This window comes from Pseudonaja textilis, chromosome 5 (genome assembly GCF_049901715.1).
Source record: "Pseudonaja textilis isolate UNSWEBS1 chromosome 5, rPseTex1.2, whole genome shotgun sequence".
NCBI lineage: Eukaryota > Metazoa > Chordata > Lepidosauria > Squamata > Elapidae > Pseudonaja > Pseudonaja textilis.
In genome coordinates this window covers 45,683,228-45,705,183 of record NC_141994.1, presented here as the reverse complement: position 1 = coordinate 45,705,183, position 21,956 = coordinate 45,683,228, and the positions used below count along the sequence as shown (strand labels likewise).

The 21,956-nt window shown below is 38.0% G+C and overlaps 1 protein-coding gene across 3 annotated transcripts; it reads left to right on the top strand.

Annotated features, from left to right (window-relative positions):
• Window positions 1-1,149: 1,149 nt before the first annotated feature.
• On the top strand, window positions 1,150-21,623 carry SEPTIN3 (septin 3). Of its 3 annotated transcripts, none has more exons than XM_026703491.2 (11): window positions 1,150-1,408; window positions 3,022-3,958; window positions 9,674-9,865; window positions 11,643-11,771; window positions 14,416-14,497; window positions 15,873-16,010; window positions 17,001-17,118; window positions 17,237-17,332; window positions 17,996-18,095; window positions 19,458-19,509; window positions 20,472-21,623. In XM_026703491.2, exons 2-11 carry the CDS (start codon window positions 3,046-3,048, stop codon window positions 20,605-20,607), a joined length of 1,956 nt encoding a protein of 651 aa, XP_026559276.1. In that variant the 5' UTR covers window positions 1,150-1,408; window positions 3,022-3,045; the 3' UTR covers window positions 20,608-21,623. The 3 variants fall into 3 exon arrangements, with proteins under 3 accessions (XP_026559276.1, XP_087790840.1, XP_087790841.1); XM_087934714.1 differs by having other exon boundaries at window positions 1,281-1,408; window positions 17,999-18,095; window positions 20,472-20,721; XM_087934715.1 differs by lacking the exons at window positions 1,150-1,408; window positions 3,022-3,958 and adding an exon at window positions 6,241-6,444 and having other exon boundaries at window positions 20,472-20,721.
• Window positions 21,624-21,956: the final 333 nt, after the last annotated feature.

Here is a 21,956-nt window from a genome sequence, read left to right as displayed (position 1 = left end):
CTAGGAATAACTGACCAGTAAAGCATTTATTGAACATTTACAGATGTTTTCTTTAAAACATGCCAATATATTTTTAAAAACTAAACGGCGGCTTTTGACATGAAGACACATTTTCTGTCAGGCCTCTGCTGAAAAACCAGGCATATTATAAAAAATGTTAGAGCTATGATACTGTATCAAAACATGATATGGTGTTTTCTAAGTTGCAGAGAAATATGTGTATTTTCCAAGTTCCGTCAATTTCAACTCTTCTTCATACATATAAGTGTTCCCCTTATACAGAGATTACAGTATGTCCAATATATCAAATAGTAATTTTCACAAAAGAATTATACTTTTGCATTATGAAATCCCAATCCATTTACTTAGCAATAAAAAATTGTCCAACTTATGTCTGCTTTGCTGCATGGGAATTGATAATAACTGAGGTGATTATTCCTTCATCCTTCAGCCCGTATCCCCTTGTTGCACAAGCAGCCAATACACATGAGTTTAGCACTCTTCTAGAAGACAACCAGATGCAAACTAAACAGGCCTGGCACCTTTTCATAAGAGCAGTAGATTTGTGTTCATAAAAAGACCAAGTTAACAGGTCAGTACCACAGCTTACTTCTTTGTTAGCTACGTAACATTCAGATAACCTGAAACATTCCAGGCATCTACTCACAACTGCTCAGACCTGGCCTTCCATGTTAAGGACAGCAATTGCTGGTTGATTTTCCTACCTGTCATGTAACACCGATTAAAGGGGAAATGCAGCCAGGGGACTCCCAACAATTGCTGCCTTTTAAAGTGTCTCATGTTGAAATCATAAGGACAGCAACAGTCATTGTCACTGAAGCTGTTGGTTCAGCACTATTTAGCAGGCAGACTTTTTTTGCCAACTTGGTGACTAGAGGAGTGCTTTTTAATGAAACAGTGGGAAAAATTCCTATAATACGGTGCCTTTTCCTATATTTGTTGTCTATACAGTGCTTCAGAAGAATAATGTTATATGCTGTTCCTAGATGTTTACAATCACTGAGATCTCCAGAATGTACTTCTTTCCTTTTTACAATTTCCAATTCAAAACTGTTTATGAGTGCTCTCATTCAAAGCCTGTGCCCACTCCTTTGCATCCAGCAAAGTGCTGCTCCTAGCATCCAAAATGCTCTTTCTCCCACTTCAAGAGAATGAGAAAACACTCCACAATTAAAAAGAGGATACAGTAGGCAGAGAAAGAGAAGAGCAAAACATTTGAAAGAGAGACATATTTTTCACGTCATACAGAAAGTTTGGATGTCTTAGGGTTAATATGTCTTGTTAAAGCTCATGTAAATATCTTTATGGGATCCTTTGCAATCAATGCAAGACTGTTCTGGGATGTTCCTGATGAGCCTTCATCTGCTTTTTGCCTTTACATTACCAGGTAAGCAGTTATCATTCTCTTTCAGTATAAGAATTTGAAAAAATAAGAAATGTCTGGTCAGAATAGCCAAGCTATATCTTAGAGCTTTTAAGAGGACTGAGAGAGTATCTCTTTCAATGGCTTACAGCAGCCATTCCCAATCAGGTGTTCTTCAAAAGCCCAGGGACTAAAACTTAACAGAATTTTGGAAGACATGGTCAAAGTCTTTGCACTGCACCCCAATCAAATAACAGTTATGAAAAGTCTATCAAAAGACCACTAAGCCTGTAGATCAGGATCACAATTAGCATGAGAGACAACCAGGAACCGTATTTTTTGTTTTTTTAAATAGTAATTTTATTAAAGAACAGAATTGACAACATTAAAAAAATTAATACAAATTAAAAAAGAAAAAAAATGCAGAAAAGACACGGAGAGATAGAAAGTAAAACTGGAAAAAAATAAGAATAAAGTGAAACAAAACAAATAAGAAGCTGGTCATCACAAGTACAAACTATTTTAATAACTTAGCACTTTCTCTTAAAATTCAGCAAAACAATCTCTTTTCCGCATTAAAAAAAAGTAAAGGAATCCCTATGGATTTTACTGCACTAATCATATATATATATATATATATATATATATATATATATATATATATATATATATATATATATATAATAACCTTGATCAATAAACCAACTTTATAGTCCTTCTTTTTACTTCTAACAATGTTGATCTATAGTCTTTTCAAATAATGTTCTAGAATCTAGAACTTGATTTCTTTTCATTTTTCTTTTGTCTCAGAAAATTGCTCAAAATTTTAACGTCTCTTTTATAAGTTCAATATGAGGAAGCTATCCATATCACTCTTTATTTGTTTATCCCTTTTAATTGTTAAGACATCAACTGGTTTCATTTGTATATCCAATGTAGCATTTCCCCCCAATATTTTTGCAGCCTGTCTCTTTTAAACCCACTTTCAGAACAGTCTATCTTGTCTGGTAAACTTGTTCTTCCATAACATTTTTTAAATGCAGCTATCTTATCTGTAATGGCATACGCTCTTAAAAATAATTGCATTTATTTACTTATTTATTTGTTAAATTTTTATGCTCTCTGTCTCCCCTGTAAAATGACTCTGGCAGCTTCTGACTAAACTTAAAAAAAAAAAAAAACTTCTAGGTCCAGTGTTCAAAAATATATTTTAACATGTACAATAATAAAATATTTTGCTTCATTCTGTATGACTAAATTGAGTGAATGTATTCCTTTAATTGTAATCTTCTAATTCCTTTTAATATCCAGTTTTTTAAACCTCATCTTTTTTTTTAAGATTTCAAAGAATTGCCCATAGAAAGATTCTTAAAATCCAAAATTTTATTTCAAATTTATCTGGACCGTTAGTCCATTTGTAACTGTATAAAATCAAAGCTTTAATTTGCGGTTTATTCCAGAAAAAAACTTGCTTTTAACACTTGCGTTCAAAACTTCTTTCACTAGGGATTGAAGGAAACTCTCCCAGTGCTGTAAAACACTTGTTGGTCAAAAGGTTCCTAATAGCTGAAAAGCAGTTAAAAAGCAATTTTAACTTCTTTAAGTTCTTAATGTTTCATGTGCTTTTATTTCATTAGGAAAAACAAAGGCACCCACTAGTCATGATGGATAAAGGTTGTACTCCCTCCCCACACAGGATCCAAAGGTGTATCCCAGTCTTAGGAGCCTCCTCTCGTTGCAACAGCATTCCAGGATGTTCAGCTCGCTCACCTGGGACTGGTGGTTTAGGATCTGTTAATCCTAGCTTGAAAAAGAACTCCTTATTCGTGCAAGGTTCTCCCAAACAGACTCTTCTGGCTAAAGGCAAAGGGATTCCTAGACCTGCTTCTAGTCTTCTTTCTCCCAAATCACCAGGGAGCCACGATGTTCAGGTTTCATGTCCTCCTTCCACTAGATGCCAGCCACTTCAGCAGACAGCAACTAATGGTTTGGAACAACAGAAACTCAGCTCCATATCTTTTACTTTTCATCAAAGCAACAGCATTTCTCCAACCAGCCGGCAACTCATTTGGCATCCCATGGCAAGAAAAGAATTCCAGAAGGTATCTTCAAAGGAGGAAACACCAGGAAGGTTCAAAAAACAGCCTTTGCCACCTCCTCAGCTGCTATCTGGACCACAGATCTTACCAGAGAGTTCAGTTGAGTTCATTCTTGATCCACAAACGAACTTGTCTCTTGAAAATGCAATCCAGATTTCAGAGACAGAAACACAAGATTCAGTGAAAAAAATAGGCTTTGTTAACTTTCCATCATGTCAGGCACCTACCCGAACCATGGGAAAGGATCTCATGAATTCTATCCTGGTCAAAGCTGTACATGAAGCCCAGATTTCCATGGCCAGAAATGGCATTCCAAGAGTTAAACTCCGGGGCTTATCGGGGCCTGTTAAGATACTCCCTCCCTTTCCTCAGGAGTGTCCTGAAGAGAAAGCTGATGTGGACCACTATTTTACAAAAAACCCTACAACCATTTCTGTGGTAAATGCAACCGAGACAGAATGTAAATCCCAAAATGGTAAGTGCTGCTACATATTGTTGTACATACAGTATATGAAATCAGTGGTCGTAGTCTCTCAGTTAATAATGGCATACTATGGAACGCATGTTCCATGAAACTGTATTCTGCCTGAATATTGTTTTATTATCTCAGAGCAGTGGCTCTGCAGAAATGTAAAATCAGATCCAATTCACACACAAGAGTTATCTGTGTCATTGTTTTCTTTTGTTTTTCATATTACACATAGTCCTCAACTTACGACCACAATTGAGCCCAAAATTGTGATCGTAAGTCGAGGACTACCTATATAGAAAAGGACAGACAATATAAGAAAATAGCATTTTAAAGTGGTTTAAAAATATAAGCTTTAAATATGTAGCATGTGTAAACTAGCATTCTCCAACTTTCTGCCCTCCAGATAAGTTGAACTCCCACTCTAGAATTTAAGTAAATGTAGAAAGTCTATTGAAATCCATATACAGTTAATCACATTGCAGCAAATCAATGATTTCATCACTATACTCACATCAGACCAGTTCTTTATCTCATCTGATACTTTTACGCTACTAAATATCATTTCAATTGAAGTGACTGTGGCTTTAGTGACCGTACTGTCATATCGTGCTGTACTGTTAAGTGACAATAGCCATTTCTAAGAGACCTCTGATGAAGAGCAGAATAGACATTTCTCCAATTGTCTGTGAACACACTAAGTGACTGGTTCATCTATGAGAGCATGAGCTTGGTGAAGGAAGGGTCGTAATACAACTGTGAACATTTGTTCATTTTCCAGATTAGACCGTGTAGCACAGATAGTAGAATCTGCCTGATATAAAACAATTGGCCCATCTAATTCAGTCTTGTCTATGGCAGCTTTCTTCTACTTGTTCTTTTCCTCATTTATTTCAGGTTTTTCAAATAATATGGTGAACCTTAGCTGGGAATGTCAGGAGTGATATTTGATGGAACCTAGTTGAAGAAAATTGTGCTGACTAGTAATTTTTTAAGAGAGGTCTCTTTTCTATTCCAGATAGGAATTCCAACAGCTGGATCTGAGAACTTTTGCACCCTGACATGCATGCTCAGATGCAGTTTCTCTGTAGCCTAGTTGTCCTGTTCAATGCACATAATATCCACAATACCTGACTCCAAATTAGATTCATCTCCATTCTGAACTCTTGTTCTCCAAATATTAAATGAGAAAATAATGAATTCAGTGAATATGGTTCATTCCAGCTGATTGGGGAATTATTGTGCAGACTTCTTGTCCAGTTATACAGATTCCTCGTCTTTCCTCTAGTATCCAGAATATTTTGTGCATTAAGAAATCTTGCCTATGGGCATCAGCTATCATATGTGAGATTTGCAAACACATATGTTAACATATTTACCATAAAGTCATTCCTGCTCAGCCTGGTACCTGCGATGAAATTCGCACATATATTAACTTCACATGAATTTATATATATATATATATATATATATAAATTATATGGTATATATATATATGGTATGTGTTTTGTTGAGTTTACCTTGGATCACAGTGTTTCCCATTGCAAATAGGTCTCTGCATATTGTCAAAATAAGTACAGATGCCAGATATGGAAATGTTTTTGTCCTAAGGGATTTATGCTTACCATGACAACTGTGCAAATTCACATACATGATGTAGATGTCTATAAACACATGGAGACACACCAGTGTGCCTTACTCAGATTGACACAAAGGCAGATTTCTCCCTGCCCACATCATTGTTGACATGTAAATCATTGCTGACATATACCATGCCTTGCCATATGGTACCTTGTTACCTCTTGTGGTTGCCAGCATCTTGTGATGATGAGCGGTTGCAAAATGTCACAAGATTTATCATAACCTCCTTAAAAGCAAGAGCCAAGATGAAAATCCCTGAATACTTAACGTGAAATCTATTTCCTCTTTCCTTATGTGTGAATGCTATAACTGATGAAGGGGTTAATGATCCTCTTACATTAACTAGTGTCTGCCTCTAGAGATGCTCAGCAAACAAAGCCATATGAATGCTGCCTGGGAACAGAGAGAAGGAAGGAGGGTGTTGAGACCAGGCAGAGAAGGAAACATTTATATATGTGATGGGGAGGGGACTTGTTCCAGGCTACTGCTAACCCTCATATAGCACCTCCCTTCAGAAGCCAGTGCACAATTTAATGCACATCAATCCAATCAAGGTCTCCCAGATGCTTGAATGATAATGCTCTGGATCCTGGGAAGAGAGGGAGGCAGAGTGTGGGGGAGATTTTGCAGCGATGTTTAATATTCAGATCACGTGATCGTGGTAACAGCAGTAGCAGCAGCATCTTATGTGAAATATCCATTGGAGAAGAAAAGAAAGAGGGGTACAGGCACTTACGGAAAAAAACAAAGACAACTAGAATCTCATAGGCGCCTGTGGGGCAGGAAAAAAGTCAGGAGAAACCCCACCCGAAGGTTCACAGCCAGAGACAAAGAAAGATTCATGTTCAAAGGTAGGTGGTTCCTGCAGGGGTTTGCATGCTCTTTCTGGATCTGGCTGAGCTCAGAGATGCAGGAAGGGATGCTGTGCTCTTGCATGCACCCTCAGCTCAACCATGCATTTGGGTTTGGGAATGGAGACTGGCCACTGCTTTAATTCAAAGCTGTCCGGAGAAGCCTGCCAAAAGGAGACGCTACAGTTCTTGTTCATCTTTTCCATCTGGTATCAAGAGGGAAGCGGGAGCAGCCGCCTGCTGCTGCTGAGCATCAGACACTGAGGCTTTTGTGAAGGAGGGCATTCATCCCAGCTGGCCTGGCCAGGGGTGTGAGTACCAGTTTGCAGCTGCAGCTAACATTTGAACCCACATAGAATCCTCAGGGACTGAGCCTGCAACAGGGATGGAGGGATGGTAATGGGGAACCTTTAGCATGGCAAAATGTTTTGGTCTATGGCTGTTCAGTGGGTAATTGTAGATGACAAACTGGTGTGACTTTAAATGCTGGGCAGTGGAAACAACTCTGATCAGAGGAAAGGAAAAAACGGGGTGTGATGGGATTGGGGTTGGGTAACAGGAATGGAACGTCCATACATTGGCAGAGGAGAAAGAATGGGAGGGATAATAGATGAGCAAATACAAAGAACTAAGGCAGTTTTTCCAAAACTAAAGCCATCCAAGTCAGTTGAACTAACACTTTCTACCCTCCCCATTCATTGTGGTTCTTCTGGCTAGGAATGATGGAAGTTGTAGCACTGTATATCTGGAGAAGAGACCAGGTTAGGGAAGCTGGAGAAAGAAATACAACTGGTATTAATAAGCAGTTGCAGATATTTCATGGTAATTTGAAACATGCTTTTAATTTACACCATCATAGGCAGTCCAAAGAAATGTATCTTACTGTCTTTCACAGAAACACAGTAAACCATCTCACACTAATCAGCAAGTTGATCCTAGTCAGTGTACTGACCTCATTTGGTATCTCGCATGGATGGGTTTTTTCTCCATTTACGTGGAAATAAAAATAAACCTGAACCATGCAAATTGCACCATATAAAAATGTATTCACAGAACTATGACATGTGTCTTTTCCTACATTTAAACATAGCTTCACTATAGTATGAAAAAAGATAGGAGACTATCTGTTGGCAGAATCAGCTCCAGTTTCAAAAGCTCAATCAGGATAAAGCAGAGACAGCCATCTGTTATTGATATCTGTGGGAGTGAAGCCCACTGTGTTTCAGAGGACTTACTTTTCCAATGGCACAAATAAGACTCTACAGTGATTCCTTTAATAATTTAAAAATAGAAGTCAATATTCAGATCTCTCAAGAAGCCATGTGAAGGGATTACTTGCAACATAAAAAATTCTGCAAAGCTCAGGATCTCTTTTTTAGAATTACAATAGCTTTGAAACCCTAATCCTGAGCATTTGGGATTTAACGGAGTCTTGAATTTATCAGTTTCTCTTATGAAAATGAGTTTGTGACCTACTTGAGAAGAGTTTCTTCTAAAACTTACATCTTTTTTTTTTTTCTTTGCATTGCATAGAAATTTAAAAAACAGTTTCCCAGTTCTGGACTGTTTTAGATTAGACTTTGTGTTAATAAAAGTGGCTTACCTGATGTGAGTACTTTCTTTCCCAACACATGAAGTATCCATTTACAAGACAAAAAAGAGATGGGATGGTGGTAGTAGGAAAGAGGAGAAAGAGAAAGCAACTTCATGATATGCTTTGATTGGGAGCAGTAGGTGCAGTTGGTAGCAGTTTTGGAAACCTCTGTTATCTTGTAACTCTTTAATTGCCTATGGTAGTTTTTAAAGACTGACAATTAGGGAATTATTATTCTTTAAATTATTATTTAAGGAAATAATCTAAGTATCAAAAGCTTGGTTTCTGGATATGTTCAATTTCCTTTTGAGTTCCTATACATGAAGATTTCCACATACTTCAAGAAAAATGGCATATTGTCTATGCTCTGTCTTCTGGAGCTACTCAGGCAAAAGCCAAGGGGAGAGAATAATGCTTCTCATGTATGTGTGAGACAGGTAGATGATATAAGTAGATGATAGTTAGGAAGGGAGGGAAGAAGGGGGAAGGGAGAAAGATGATGATGATGATGATGGAGATAGATGATAGATAGATAACAGACGCACAGACAAATTTAAGTTTGGCAACAACTCCAATGCACCCTGTTACTGTGTGGCATCCAAGGATTTGGAAAAACTGAACTGAATATACTCCCATCATTTTTTTGATCCTAGCCCGCCATTCCCAACCCTATGGGTGCTTTTCATGTTCTCATTTGAAAAACAATGAAGAAAAAGTTCTCTGGTAACACACAAATTATATCACAAACTGAGATGATTAAAAAAATTGCCAGTTCTGTTTGGCTAGCTCAATTTGGCTCCCACATCTGCAGATTCTTTTCTATAGAAAAGCAAAGTCAGACTTAACTCTTAAACATCAGTACACATTTATTGAAGCAGTGCTGGAGATTCAATGGAAATAATAGGAAAAAGAATTATTCAGAAGAGGAATGTTCCTGTCAATGAATGAGAAAACAAGCTTAGTTCATGTTTTGGATCTTTTTCAGGCCCTCAGATACATTGGCCTGAAAGTCCCATAACTACCAGCAAGGAATAATAAATTGGAAAATAGCATGGCCATTTTAATCCAAACAATCCAAGGGAATCAAGTAGAGATAGCTGATCAATCCAAAGAACTATTTTTAGTGTTGCAATAGTATAGTAGTAGTAGTAGTGGTAGTAGTAGTAGTGGAGCACTGTGGCTCATGTGGTCTGGTCTGATGATTCACAAGTTCATGTTTGAGACCCAGTTGCTGACGTATGCTAGTGTGACCTCCCATCATTCATTCCAGCTCCTGCTGACCCAGCAGTTCAAAAGTGGGCAACTGCAAGTAGATAAAGGAATACCATCTCAGTGGGCAACTTAACAGGGATATGAAAGGAGCCCCCACAGTGAAGTCAAATTCAATAGGTGAACTGAACAGCACCGTTTGAATTGGCAGTTAATGTGCAGCAGAAAAAAAGACAGGTGGAAGTTGCCTTCCTGATGACCTGGGTCAGGCAGAGGGCAATGTCATGTGTTCCTGCAAAATATGTCAATGGGCTATACTCAAGACAGGGCAAACTGGTCAGGAATATCAACCCCAGGAACCAGGGCTTATTATATTCAACTTGCTTCTGGCACATAATTTGTTTTTTATTTTCCTTCTATTTGCAGGCTCAGCAGATACCAAGTCTGAAGCAGTTATGTCTGAACTGGTACCAGAGCCACGGCAAAAGCCAGTAGTACCAATGAAACCTGTCAGTATTAATTCCAACCTATTGGGTTACATTGGGATTGATACCATCATAGAGCAAATGCGGAAGAAGACCATGAAAACTGGATTTGACTTCAACATCATGGTTGTAGGTAGGAAAGATTGGTATACAGGCTTGGGGTAGGAACAACTTCAACTGGGTACTTTCTTTGAGTTTGCCTTGCAGCATTTTCTACAAGCACAACTATTTCCTTTGAGGCTCTACTTCTGCTCCCAATTGCTGCCCTACCAAACAGGTATCTCATCCTAAATAGTTCTTTCTTTTGACCTAGCATTGCCTCTTATGGCAATAAGTAACCAACCTTAAACCAGCCTCTGCCTGGATGAATAAACAGGTTGACTCTATGACTGCTTCCACATGACAGTTTTAAACTGCTTGTCTCTCTGCTTAAACCAGTTGGAAATGACATCATTGACAAGAATGTTGGCTGGGCAATAATCACAGACCCAGATTGATAGATTCCCTTACTTCCCCCACCCCCCACCCCGGTTACCCATGCCAGGAAAGTAAACATCTTTATTTTGAGGGGACCAGTTTGAAGACAATGTGGTTTTTATCTGAGCGTCCTCCATTGAGTCCTTCTCGTGCTTGATGTTTTCTCATCCAGCACAAGAAGATTTCAGTTTTACTGTTCTTCCTGACACTTGTGCCAGAAGAACTTGGCAGAACATTTGTCAACTTCACCTGATTAAAGAAAAAAAAACTGTAAGAAACAAAAACACAGTATCAGACCACTCCAGCCTTTGGGGCTATTCGTTAAATAGTCCAGCATTTTACCAGTCCATCAGTGAAAATCCTTTCAGAATAGCGGGCAGCCATATAGGCAAGCTAAGATGAACATGAATATCAGTGAGCAGGAAAGATCTTCCCACCAAAACGCAGGGTAGCCAACTGGAGCAGAAGTATTTGCCTACAGTGAAATGTGCTGCAGACAGACAGATCAAATCCACTTGTAGAGGCATAAGGAAAACTTTTGAGGTATACTTGCCTTCACAGTGGACTTGGGCTGCTTGGACGAAGTTACTACCTGCTTCTGTCATCAAGAAAAAGCAGCAGGGGCTGGGGGAGGCATTCTCACATCAGGCAAGGAGGTTGTGCGAATGAGCTTTACAGCTCCCAAACTCCATAGCCAGCATAGGGAACAGCAGTTGTGATTCCAGCCTATCAGGAAGGTACGAAGTTGAGAAAAGCTGCCAGTATATGTTTATTATGTTTTACATCTACCCAATGGTCCTTTTTTTCACTAGCAGTTTACCATTCAATATTTACTGTGACGGTTAAAAAAAGATGCTGCCATACAACGAGTTGTCTGGATTATGCACCCTTTTGCATTCTTAGTTCCTTGATAACCAAGTTATTGTTTCCATACATTTCAGACAGATAGTTGGTCAAAATTTGATTAATGGTTAATATATCCAGTTGGCCAGTAACTTAAATGAGGAGTGTAACTACGTTTTCCCACGTGCCCAGGATATACCCCAAATCACACATTGCAATAATGGTCATTTCCATGAGATAGGCAGCTATATAAATCATGTGTGTGTGTGTATATGTGTGTATATCCTTAGGCTCACTAGCATGACCTAACTGGCCTAAACAAGATAAATCTGTTCTTATGGGAAGAATTGGTGTAAGATTATTACTATTTTAACTCAGGGCTGAGATAAGATACAGCCTATGTTATGCGATCAATGAGGAAACATTGGATTGATAGGGATATACACTGCAAGTGAAGAAAGAGCCATTAAAAGGAATTCCCTGAGAAGATTTGATTGTCAAAACAGTAATAATAAACAACAACAAAATACAGTAGCAATTTATACTAGCCAAACACCAATTTTGTATTGTTTGTATGTTGTTTCCCCTAGGCCAAAGTGGACTTGGAAAATCAACACTTGTAAACACTCTGTTCAAATCCCAAGTAAGCAGGAAGTCTTCAGGCTGGAACCGTGAGGAGAAGATTCCCAAGACTGTGGAGATCAAGGCTATTGGGCATGGTAAAAGCCAGTTCTTCTTAGTATGCAGATACATTGTGGCTTATTGTGCCAGGCTTTTAAGCTGTTTCTTTATTATCTACAAAAGGAATTAGGGTCAGAGCAGCACGGCTTTCAAAAGAAGGGACTGAAATAGAACTCTTTGCCTTTTCTTCATCCAGTAATTTGGGCCCTGTCTCCCAGGAGAATGACAAGAATCTGAAAGAATTTGCTGTGCTATTCAGTTCTAGGGAGTGGGGTGTTCAGCTAATTTTTTAAAATTATTATTTCTGTACTTTAAAATATATATATAAAATAGTTGTAACAATAGATGAAGGGCCAGTTCCGGAGGAAATGCCAGGATAAATAGAGTCAAAATTGGCTGATAGTCTGACAGACAAAACATTAGTCTTCCTGGGGTAGATATGCAGTGGCAGAATTTGAAACTGTGAAAAGGAATCCACCTACTTGCCAAAAGTAGACCTCATTGCACTCACTTCCCTTGCTCAATTACCTGTAACATGAAACTCTAAGTAAAACAATCATACTTCCTGTGCTATTGACTAAAGGAAATATAATAATGGAAGCAACAGTGATGCTGTGATACTGGCCTCAACTCTTTGCTCCCATTTCTTAAGTAACACAGAAGGGACTAGTATATTACATTTGGTTCCATTCTGTAGGCACAGGTTTGAATATGTATGGCTGCTTCTGGAAAAAGTACATACAGTATATACAAAACTTTACCATCTTAAGATACATTCCATATCTCCCTCTTTTATGCTCTATTATCATCACTAAACTTTCTGTTATTCTATGCAAAATGTTGTATGTCAGCTATGTTACTCCACAGTGTTACAGTGTTACATTGTTTCATTTGTGAAAGTGCTTACACTATACATTAATCACAATGGTGTGATTTATATACTAGGAAACGGGTGGGATTCTACTGGTTCGGACCGGTTCTATAGAACCGGTTGTTATGATTCTGCGCAGTTTGGAGAATCAGCAAATTGTGCCCCTGGCTGGCCCCTCCCCTCTCCGCCCGCCCCTCCTCGCCCCTCCCAGTCAGTCCTTATCACGCATACATGACATCGTGCGCATGCCTGACATCTCTGACTGCGTTCTCCCCCTCTCAGTCACTCCTTAATGTATTTCTTTTTTCCCCTCTCCTGACAATCAGCTGTTCCAATGTTCACCTGTGCCGGCATGCTTGCTGTCTTACTGTTTGCACAGGGGGTTTCCCTGAGGCCCAGGAAGCAAAGGGGGGCTGGAGGGGAGAGCTGCCCCCCACGCTCTGTTTTTTGCCTTCCTGGGCCCCAGGGAAGCTTCCTGGGAGCAAAAATGCCCCCCAGGAGGCTCCCCTGAGGCCCAGGAGGCAAAAATGGGGGTGGGGGGTGCTGCAAAAAAGAAGAAGTTACGCTCACCCAGTCACATGCCCATGGCTACCTAGCCATGCCTACCTAGCCATGCCTACCTAGCCATGCCCACGGAACCGGTTGTTAAAAATTTTGAATCCCACCCCTGCTAGGAAATCTCCAGGGTAAAAAAAAAAATGATCTAGAGCATAATGGAAAATCAGCCCAGGTTTGTAGAAACTTTGGAAGCATTGATATATCTGAAAGACCTCATTTATACGTCTCTGAAAAGTTGGCCCAGTCTAGTATACCATCCCTATTACTTTTTCCACTTTGCAGAACATATTCAGTATTATTCAAGTATAAACCTACATAAATATATCAAAATACTGAAATTTGTTCCTTGATCTTGAAATCAACTGTGTGATTGTTATTGGAGGGGGGGGAGGGTGTTGCCTAGCTGCATACAATTTTATACGTAGTTTAGCTGTGAAGAGGTGGACTGTTCCTATATGGATAAATGTGTGTGTGTGTGTGAGAAAGGGGGGGGAGGGGGAGAGGGAGAGAGAGAGACTAGTTTTGAAGATAAGTAACAGTTATTTATGGAAGCTCCAATTGATGCAAAATGTAGCGGCCTGCATGGTTTTGTGCAGACCCCAGTGTACACATGTATCATCTCTCCTGCAGGAGTTGCATTGGTTGCTGCTTTGCTTCCGGGTGCAATTCAAGGTGCTGGTTGTCACCTTTAAAGCCCTTCATTGCTTGGGTCTGGGTTATCTGAGGGAACGTCTATTGCCAGTCACATCTACCCGACCCATTAGAGCAAGGAGGCAGGGAATGTTGCGGGTCCCACCCCTGAGGAAAATAACACCTGGTGGGACCCAGAAGAAGGGCCTTCTCCATGGTGGCTCCCTCTCTCTGGAATATCATTCCCCCAGAGATTAGAATGGCCCCCACTCTAGCAGTCTTCTGAAAGGCACTGAAGACCTTGTTTTGCCAACGGGCCTGGGGAATCCAGAGAGGGTTGGAGCCCATCAAATGGCTAGTGTGATCTGCTGTTGTTAGGGCGGGGGGTGGGAATTGGTGGGGTGTTTTTGTGTTCTTTTTGTTTTGTTTTTTGTTTTCCCAAATTTTGTTCTATTGCACTTTACTAATTTATTGGATTCTTTTTGTTACTTTTTGTTGTTTTTATTTTTGCTTTAAATATGGTTTTACATTGTGTAAGCTGCCTTGAGTGACTATAGGTGAATAGGCGGCAATATAAATAAAATAAAGTAAATAAATAAATAAACAGTTACATTTCCCCCCAGTTATTGAAGAATGTGGTGTCAAAATGAAGCTGACAGTTATTGACACCCCTGGATTTGGTGACCAGATCAACAATGAAAATTGGTAAGCATTTTCATTTTTCAATGATTTTCTGTTTCAATCCAACTTCTTTTGCTCCTGGTGTAAGTAGAGAAGGGGATAGGCTTTAAATATAGTAGAATTCTTGCAAATTCTGATTAGTAGACACACAGAGACACAAATATTTTCAGAAGTAGCATACAGAAATATAGTATCTGCCTTGTACTCCAAGTTACTCCAAACTATAGTTTTGATGATATGATGACATTTACTAAACAAATGCCAACAGGAACGTTTTAATACAGGTAGTCCTTGATCTATGAGTGTTCATTTAACAATGATTCAAAGTTATGACGCCTTCAGAAAAAGTGATTTACAACCTATCCTCAAAGTTACAACTGTTGACTTCCCCTGCAGTCACATGGTTACAATTCAGGCACTTGGCAACCAGCTGGCATTTACAGTGGTTGTGGCATCCTGTAGTGATTTGCATGATTTGCAACCTTCCCAGCTGACTAAATGGAGAAACCAGATTTGCTTAATGACCATGTTTCATTTAATAACCACAATAAAATCAAGTCCAGTCCCAATTGTGGTTGTAAGTCACGGACTATCTGTAATCTCATATTGGGTAAGTTATTTTTAACAATTGATTTACTGATCACAGTGGGTTAATTTCCCCCTAAGTGGAATTACAAAATCCTTCAGTGTGGATTACTATGCTGCCAAAATGAAGAGCAGTTGGGAAAATGCTTATATTTCAAAGTTGTAGTGGCTTAGAGACTATTGGGATTTTTGAGGAAAAGTTCTACCACCATAACCATTATTATGCTTATTATACCGCTAAATGACAAATTGGACATGCTGCACAAAGGACCCTACCTCAATATGAAAAACATGTGTTACTCCAGAGCCCCAAGCTATCAAAGCAAGTTTGAATTTCCACCTCAACATACATGAAAATATCACAAATATTTTCAGAGAACATACAGAGAACAAATTTAGCATTAGTACATTTTAGCTGTTTTAGAAATTTCATATACATATTTTTCCATGACCTATAAAAATATCCAGCTACTTTTCATGCTACATGATTTGTTTTGTTGTTCACAAAGCATGATCTACTATATTTTGTTCCATACATGTAATTTGTTATAATTGGCCAAATCTGGTGACACCATTAAAAAATACAAAGATTCTAAAATCTAAATCTGAAATCATATTAGCAGCATCCCAATTTCATTTTGTAATATCAGTTAAATCAGAATGTCAGATTATTAGGCTACAGAATGGACCCTGCCAAAAATCGTTTTGTTCTTGTAAAATTGCCCATGGTTTGTTTCCTTCCAAAACCTATTAGCCCATGTCAGAATAGGAAATGAAGGATTGTCTGTCTGCTTCTTCTCTTCTGCTTGCTTAGCTGGGAGCCCATTGAAAAATACATCAATGAGCAATATGAAAAATTCCTGAAGGAAGAGGTGAATATTGCCAGAAAGAAACGAATCCCAGATACAAGAGTCCACTGTTGCCTCTACTTTATCTCTCCCACAGGGCACTCGTATGTATTTCTCCTAGTTCTGGGGCTGGTCCATAAGATGAGGAGGGGGGAATGAGAACTGTTTTATTAATGAAGGAAAAAATACTCTCTTGGGACTGATAGGATGCTAGAATAAATTACCCCTGTAACTTGCAACCAGCTAAAGTAATCAAGGTCAGCACAGATTTTGTGGTAATATTTCTTCCAAAGGTCAAAAGAAGAGAGCGGTAAGCTTCAGTCAAGCTAAATCCACACTTGAGATATGTTGCATCTCTATTCCTAATTATGCATATGAAGACCTAGAAGAGCTATTCGTATTCATTATAATTATCGTGTGCAAGTTTCTAGGACAGAATATTTTTAAGGCTGGTTCATGCATGAAATTTTCAAAATTCAAGTATACTGTCAGCAAACACAATGTTTCTAGATATTTAATATGTATAAATGTATTAATATGTGTAATCACACTGATGTAATTATTTTACCAGCTTTATTTGTAATCTTTAGTAACTGCTATCAGTTATGATTGCCAACAAGAGTTGTACTTGGCAAAAGAGGCACTTATGTAATCTTCATATCTAGCACTTCACCTCAAGGTGCCTGAGGTTTTCTTTTGCTTATTTTCTGATCCCTGAAGTTTTTGTGCTTAGAATTTATTTATTTTCTTTCTCTGCCAGTCAAAGTGTGTTCCTGATGGCCATAAATTAATAGGAAAGGGTCTGCAGTCACAGATAAGCTAGTTTCCTGTATCTTATCCCCCACCTTTCAAACTGGAGCTGAATACATTAGAGCAGGGGTGTCAAACTCGTGGCCTACAGCCAGATGTGTCACGCGCTGGCCATGCCCAGGCCTATTTAGCGAAGGAGAAAAAAGTCACGATATGTCACATGATGACGTTGTGACATTTGACTCCCCTGCATTAGAGGAATTAATTTTATTAATTATTATTACATTATTAAGCTGCTTTTCCACAGTAAAGGTAGTTATACTTGTCTAATCATCTTCCTGCAGTTTGCGACCTTTGGATATGGAATTTATGAAACATTTGAGCAAAATGGTCAATATTATTCCAGTTATTGCCAAGGCAGACACCATGACCCTGGAAGAAAAGATTGAGTTCAAACAGAGGGTGAGTCCCCTTGGGAAAGGATCCAGCACACCACACAATCCAGATATTTTTCTGGATTGGGTCAGAAATACTATCTGCTTGCATACACTTTCAGCCTGAAATATTTTTTTCTAACCAGGTCCGTAAGGAACTAGAAGTCAATGGAATTGAATTTTATCCTCAGAAAGAGTTTGATGAAGACCTTGAAGACAAAGCAGAGAATGACAAAATCAGGGTATGATGTTTATAATTCCAATTGACTTTTTAAAAATAGGCTCTGGAGTAGTTTAACCTTACATGTAGGGGTTTGGGTGTAATTATTGAGAAGACACAAACTTTAGTTTTTTTATAAACTATTATTTCTACTAGAGATTAAAATTAGATCATATGTAGCTTTTAGAGACTGAATCCAAAACTTGAATGTAAGGAATTTTTATACTTACATACATCTGGAATTTATGCATTTAGTGAGGGAATCTAATTTTTAAAATACATTTTTACAAACTTATTTAATTATTGTTACTTTAGACATATTTATGTGCTGCCTTTTTACTTCTTGAGATGCTTAAAGGAGTCAGTAGTATTCAAATGTATTTTCCATTATACATTGCATATACTATGTATAGACATATTGTACAGAGAAACTAGTAATGACAGCTCCTATACACATATTATTTTATAAAGGTACATGTGATACAAGGGAAGTTTGGTGAAATGGAAAGAACCAAATCTTGACTCAGTCATGAAAACTAGCTGGGTGATTTTGGGCCAGTCACTCTCTCTTGGCCCAATACACCTTACAGGGTTGTTTTTGTGGGATACAAACAAATAAATAAAGAATAAAATAATCCTTACTTTTACTAGAAAGAAGCAAATTAATTTATATGTGTATTTTCAGCAGGAAAGTATGCCATTTGCTGTGGTGGGCAGTGACAAAGAATATCAAGTGAATGGGAAAAGAGTCTTAGGGAGAAAAACACCTTGGGGAGTCATTGAAGGTAAATAAATGATTATTTTTTAATTTCTTATTCAGATAATGCAAATGCTAATGGTAGCAGGCAGTCTGCAAATGGTTGCATTTTTTGTGAAGATTCTTCACAAAAAGTCAATGATCTACAAACATGTACACTATCTTTCCCAACTTATTAAATTGGATTCATTAGTTACTCATGATTTGGATGAATAAATTGCGGAGTGCTTACCCGAAATACTGAATCATAAAATAGGAAAATATAGCAGTTATTTTCAAGGGTGAATTTTCTGTAAATAACTGGGGTGGAGGGATTAGCAGGAAAAAGAGAAATCCCATTAGATCAGTTTTTAATTTTAAATACACAAGGAAAATCTCAATGAATAACAACTTGATATTAACTTCTAAATGTTTTAAGCACTAGGAAGGATAATACCAGTATATGATAAATTATAACACTTAGGAAACTTAAAAATGTGACTCTTTTAGCCTGCATTAGGACACAAAATGAGGACTGATACCTGAATAATTACTTTTTTGTTTTGATGGTATATGACACCATGATTTTATTAGAGTATTAATGTTGATTGTAATTTCTGATATGTTAACTTTTTATGCTTAGTGAATTTTTGCTTTGTGTTCATATGCTATTGTTTATAAATCTCTTAAAACCATGTAACTGAATTGACATAAAAGAATTTATAACAAATAAGAGTTGTTAAAAGAATGAGAAAAGAATGTGGAAAGAGGCAAGTGAAGGCAAATTTTTCCTCACAAATCTTTGTTCCACTTGCTTTGTGGATATTTTTTGACCTTTTGCACAGCATGTTTTTTTATTCATGTGGTTTCCCCAATCATCAGAAAGTTTTTGATAAACCTGAATGCATATGCCTCTACACACAGAAGTTGGTGGGAAAAGCATTTTTTTCTAGTCTTCTAGGGAGGGGTATTTTTGTTTTAGATCCAATTCTGACAGGCATGAAATACCAGGTCACTTAAGAAGGTTCAATTATGCTGATTTTCTTGCTAAAAACCTATGCATAAGAATCTTATCAACTAACAGTCAGTACCTGGTTAGTTAGACAAAAGTCATAGCACTTAAGGTGGGCCTGAATTTAGATCACTTGTGGCTATGTGGTAATTCTAGTTTGAAAAGATTCCTTAACTTTGCCCCCAGGTTCTGCCATTCCTTTTCCTAAGGAGTTCTTGTGAATTTTTTTTATCAAATCCACTACCATTCAGATGTGAGAGACCTAAGAATGACAAGATATCCTCTTACATTAGTGCTGCTTCAGGCAAGGACTGGACTTCCAGATTTCCATTCAGTTTTGTGATTCTATTACTGTATTCTTATCTAAGATATCATTATTGTAATTTCCTTTATTTACAGTGGAAAATCTCAACCATTGTGAATTTGCTCTACTACGAGATTTTGTCATTAGGTGAGAATGACTTTTAAAAGTATTGGAATAATTTACTGAAATAAACTGAAAAAATTAAATAAACTATTGCCATGCTATAGCATTAAAATGATCTTTGGGTAGGTCTACTGTATCTTTGAATAGTTGTTACATGACCTAACATATCCCAAAGACCAGCAGCTGTATTTTCAATAAAGAACTCTAATCCCCTCCCACCCTGCATAGAATGGGAACAAATGAAATAATATAAAGGAGATGCAATTTTTTTTCCCATCAGTTGCTCCCTGTTTTCTATAGTTTACTAGATTGGCTAGATTTTTCATGAGTATAGGACTAATTTAGAACAAACAAAATACTTCTTCAAATTAATAAACACGAAGAAATGTTCTGCCACAAGATGTGATCATGTCTACAAGGTTACAGTTCTAAAAAGGGTTAGAGAAATTTATCAATCATATATGACAATTCTGAGATGAAGAGGCAGGAGAACAGGGGTGGGTTTCTACTGGAACCAGTAGAACCAGCAGACCGGTTCTATGTCTGCTGATGTTTTTGCCCACCTGCCCACCCGGGCTCTTACCTGACCTTTATTTCCTGCTTTTTCAACTTCAGCTGCCGTGGGAAGCAGAGCTGCAGTTAAAAAAGCAGGGAAAAAGTACTTTTTCAAAGGCTGTTTCTTGGCATGCAGCGCTACTCAGCTGTCCAGGCACCAGGCTGATGACGATTTACAGGCGCGCGCAGCAAATCACTGAACCTCGTAAATCACTGAACCAGTAGTTAACCCTGTCAGATCCCACCCCTGCAGGAGAATAAGGGAAAACTCAGTCTTTAAACAATTTAAATATAAAAGCTAACATTGTTGGATAATTTTGATCATTTGCCATATTAAATAACTGAATAGGAACACAGGTGCTCTTGTATTTCTGTGTTGTAACAGGATACACTTTTTGTCTCCTTTCACCGTTTTTTCACTTGTTCTTCAGGACCCACCTTCAAGACCTAAAAGAAGTCACCCACAACATCCACTATGAAACTTACAGGGCGAAACGATTGAATGACAATGGGGGACTCCCTCCAGTGACCGTAGAGACAGAAGAAAATCATGAAAGCAATTTGTGAATGATCAATATTGTTATCTGTTGTTTCAGAAGCATATTAACTATTTCTTTCGTTCTATCTTTTTATTTGAACTCAGGCCTCTCTTAGAAGCATATGGAATATCCTTTATGAGTGCATGGGGGAAAAAACATGGATATGGATTTCCCATTTTCCCTTTATGTCCTCATCTTGTTATGGTTGGTTGCACAATCAGATGTTTAGACCGGATTTGGCATTTTTGTCCATCGTTATTATTTTTATTAATTTTGTACATGAAATTCTAGTCTTCCATTGTTTTCCAGTACTCAGTTGTGCATCCTGGTTGAGGGAAATGTTAAAAAATCCTGGACATGACGCAAACTGTGAGAGCATGTGAAGCACCTCCAAGGGTTGGTAGGAAATGAGATCAATTTGCTGTAAGCAGTGTGGTGAAAACAGAGACATATTTTGGATGCAAGCTTTCCAGGTTGGATACTTTGCATTGTGGTTGACGGTTTGTGTTATAAATTCACTTCTCAATGTAGAAATGTTAAAAGTTAGACTGAGGTTGACATCTTACAGGCACTTCTGTAATAGTAAGTCTAATGAAATCAATGAGAGGAATTTGTTGCCAAGTAAATGTGTTTAGTTAGAATTAATTAGCAGGTGTAGATAACAATGTCAGATTTTTTTACCCATTTCTTTCTCATTATTATAGGAGGTAAACTATTATAGAGAGATAAAAGCTAATCTGGAAACAACATTTTTAACAGTACCACAATATTTCTTAAATCACCATTATGTATCTCATATTCGTAAATGCATACTGTCCACTCCCCCAAATCTGGCACAAGGTACTGGCAGACCTATCCTAATGTTTTGACATTAGAGTAATGGAATAATCCCTCTGGGTGTCTGAGCCAACTGGAAAGCAAAGAATGCAACATTTCCAACTGTGCCTTTTTGCCCTCTAGCCCACAGACTATGGGAAAGATGCTGTAGCTGTTCCATACTAAGACCCTGTTCAGATGGATATTTAAGGCACGCCCTCCTTTCATTACAGAAATTCCCAAGAATGTCCATTTTTTCTGAATATCCTGGAAGAAGGCAAAGGCAAACGACTTCTGAATTATTGCCTAGAAAATAACTTAGATATGTCCATGTAATCATCAGCAATCAAGTCTAAAAGATTCAATTAATTAATACTTTTATTATATGCTAGGAAGATTCCTAACTCCCACTTCTAGTTCTGACAAATAGCTAACGTAGATAATTTCTCTATTTCACATTGCCATAACACTATGAATTTATATGAATTTGCATAAATGATACTCTTTGTAAGATTTGTTTATATCAAAGGCCTAGTCAGTGAAACACATTTGCATGATAAG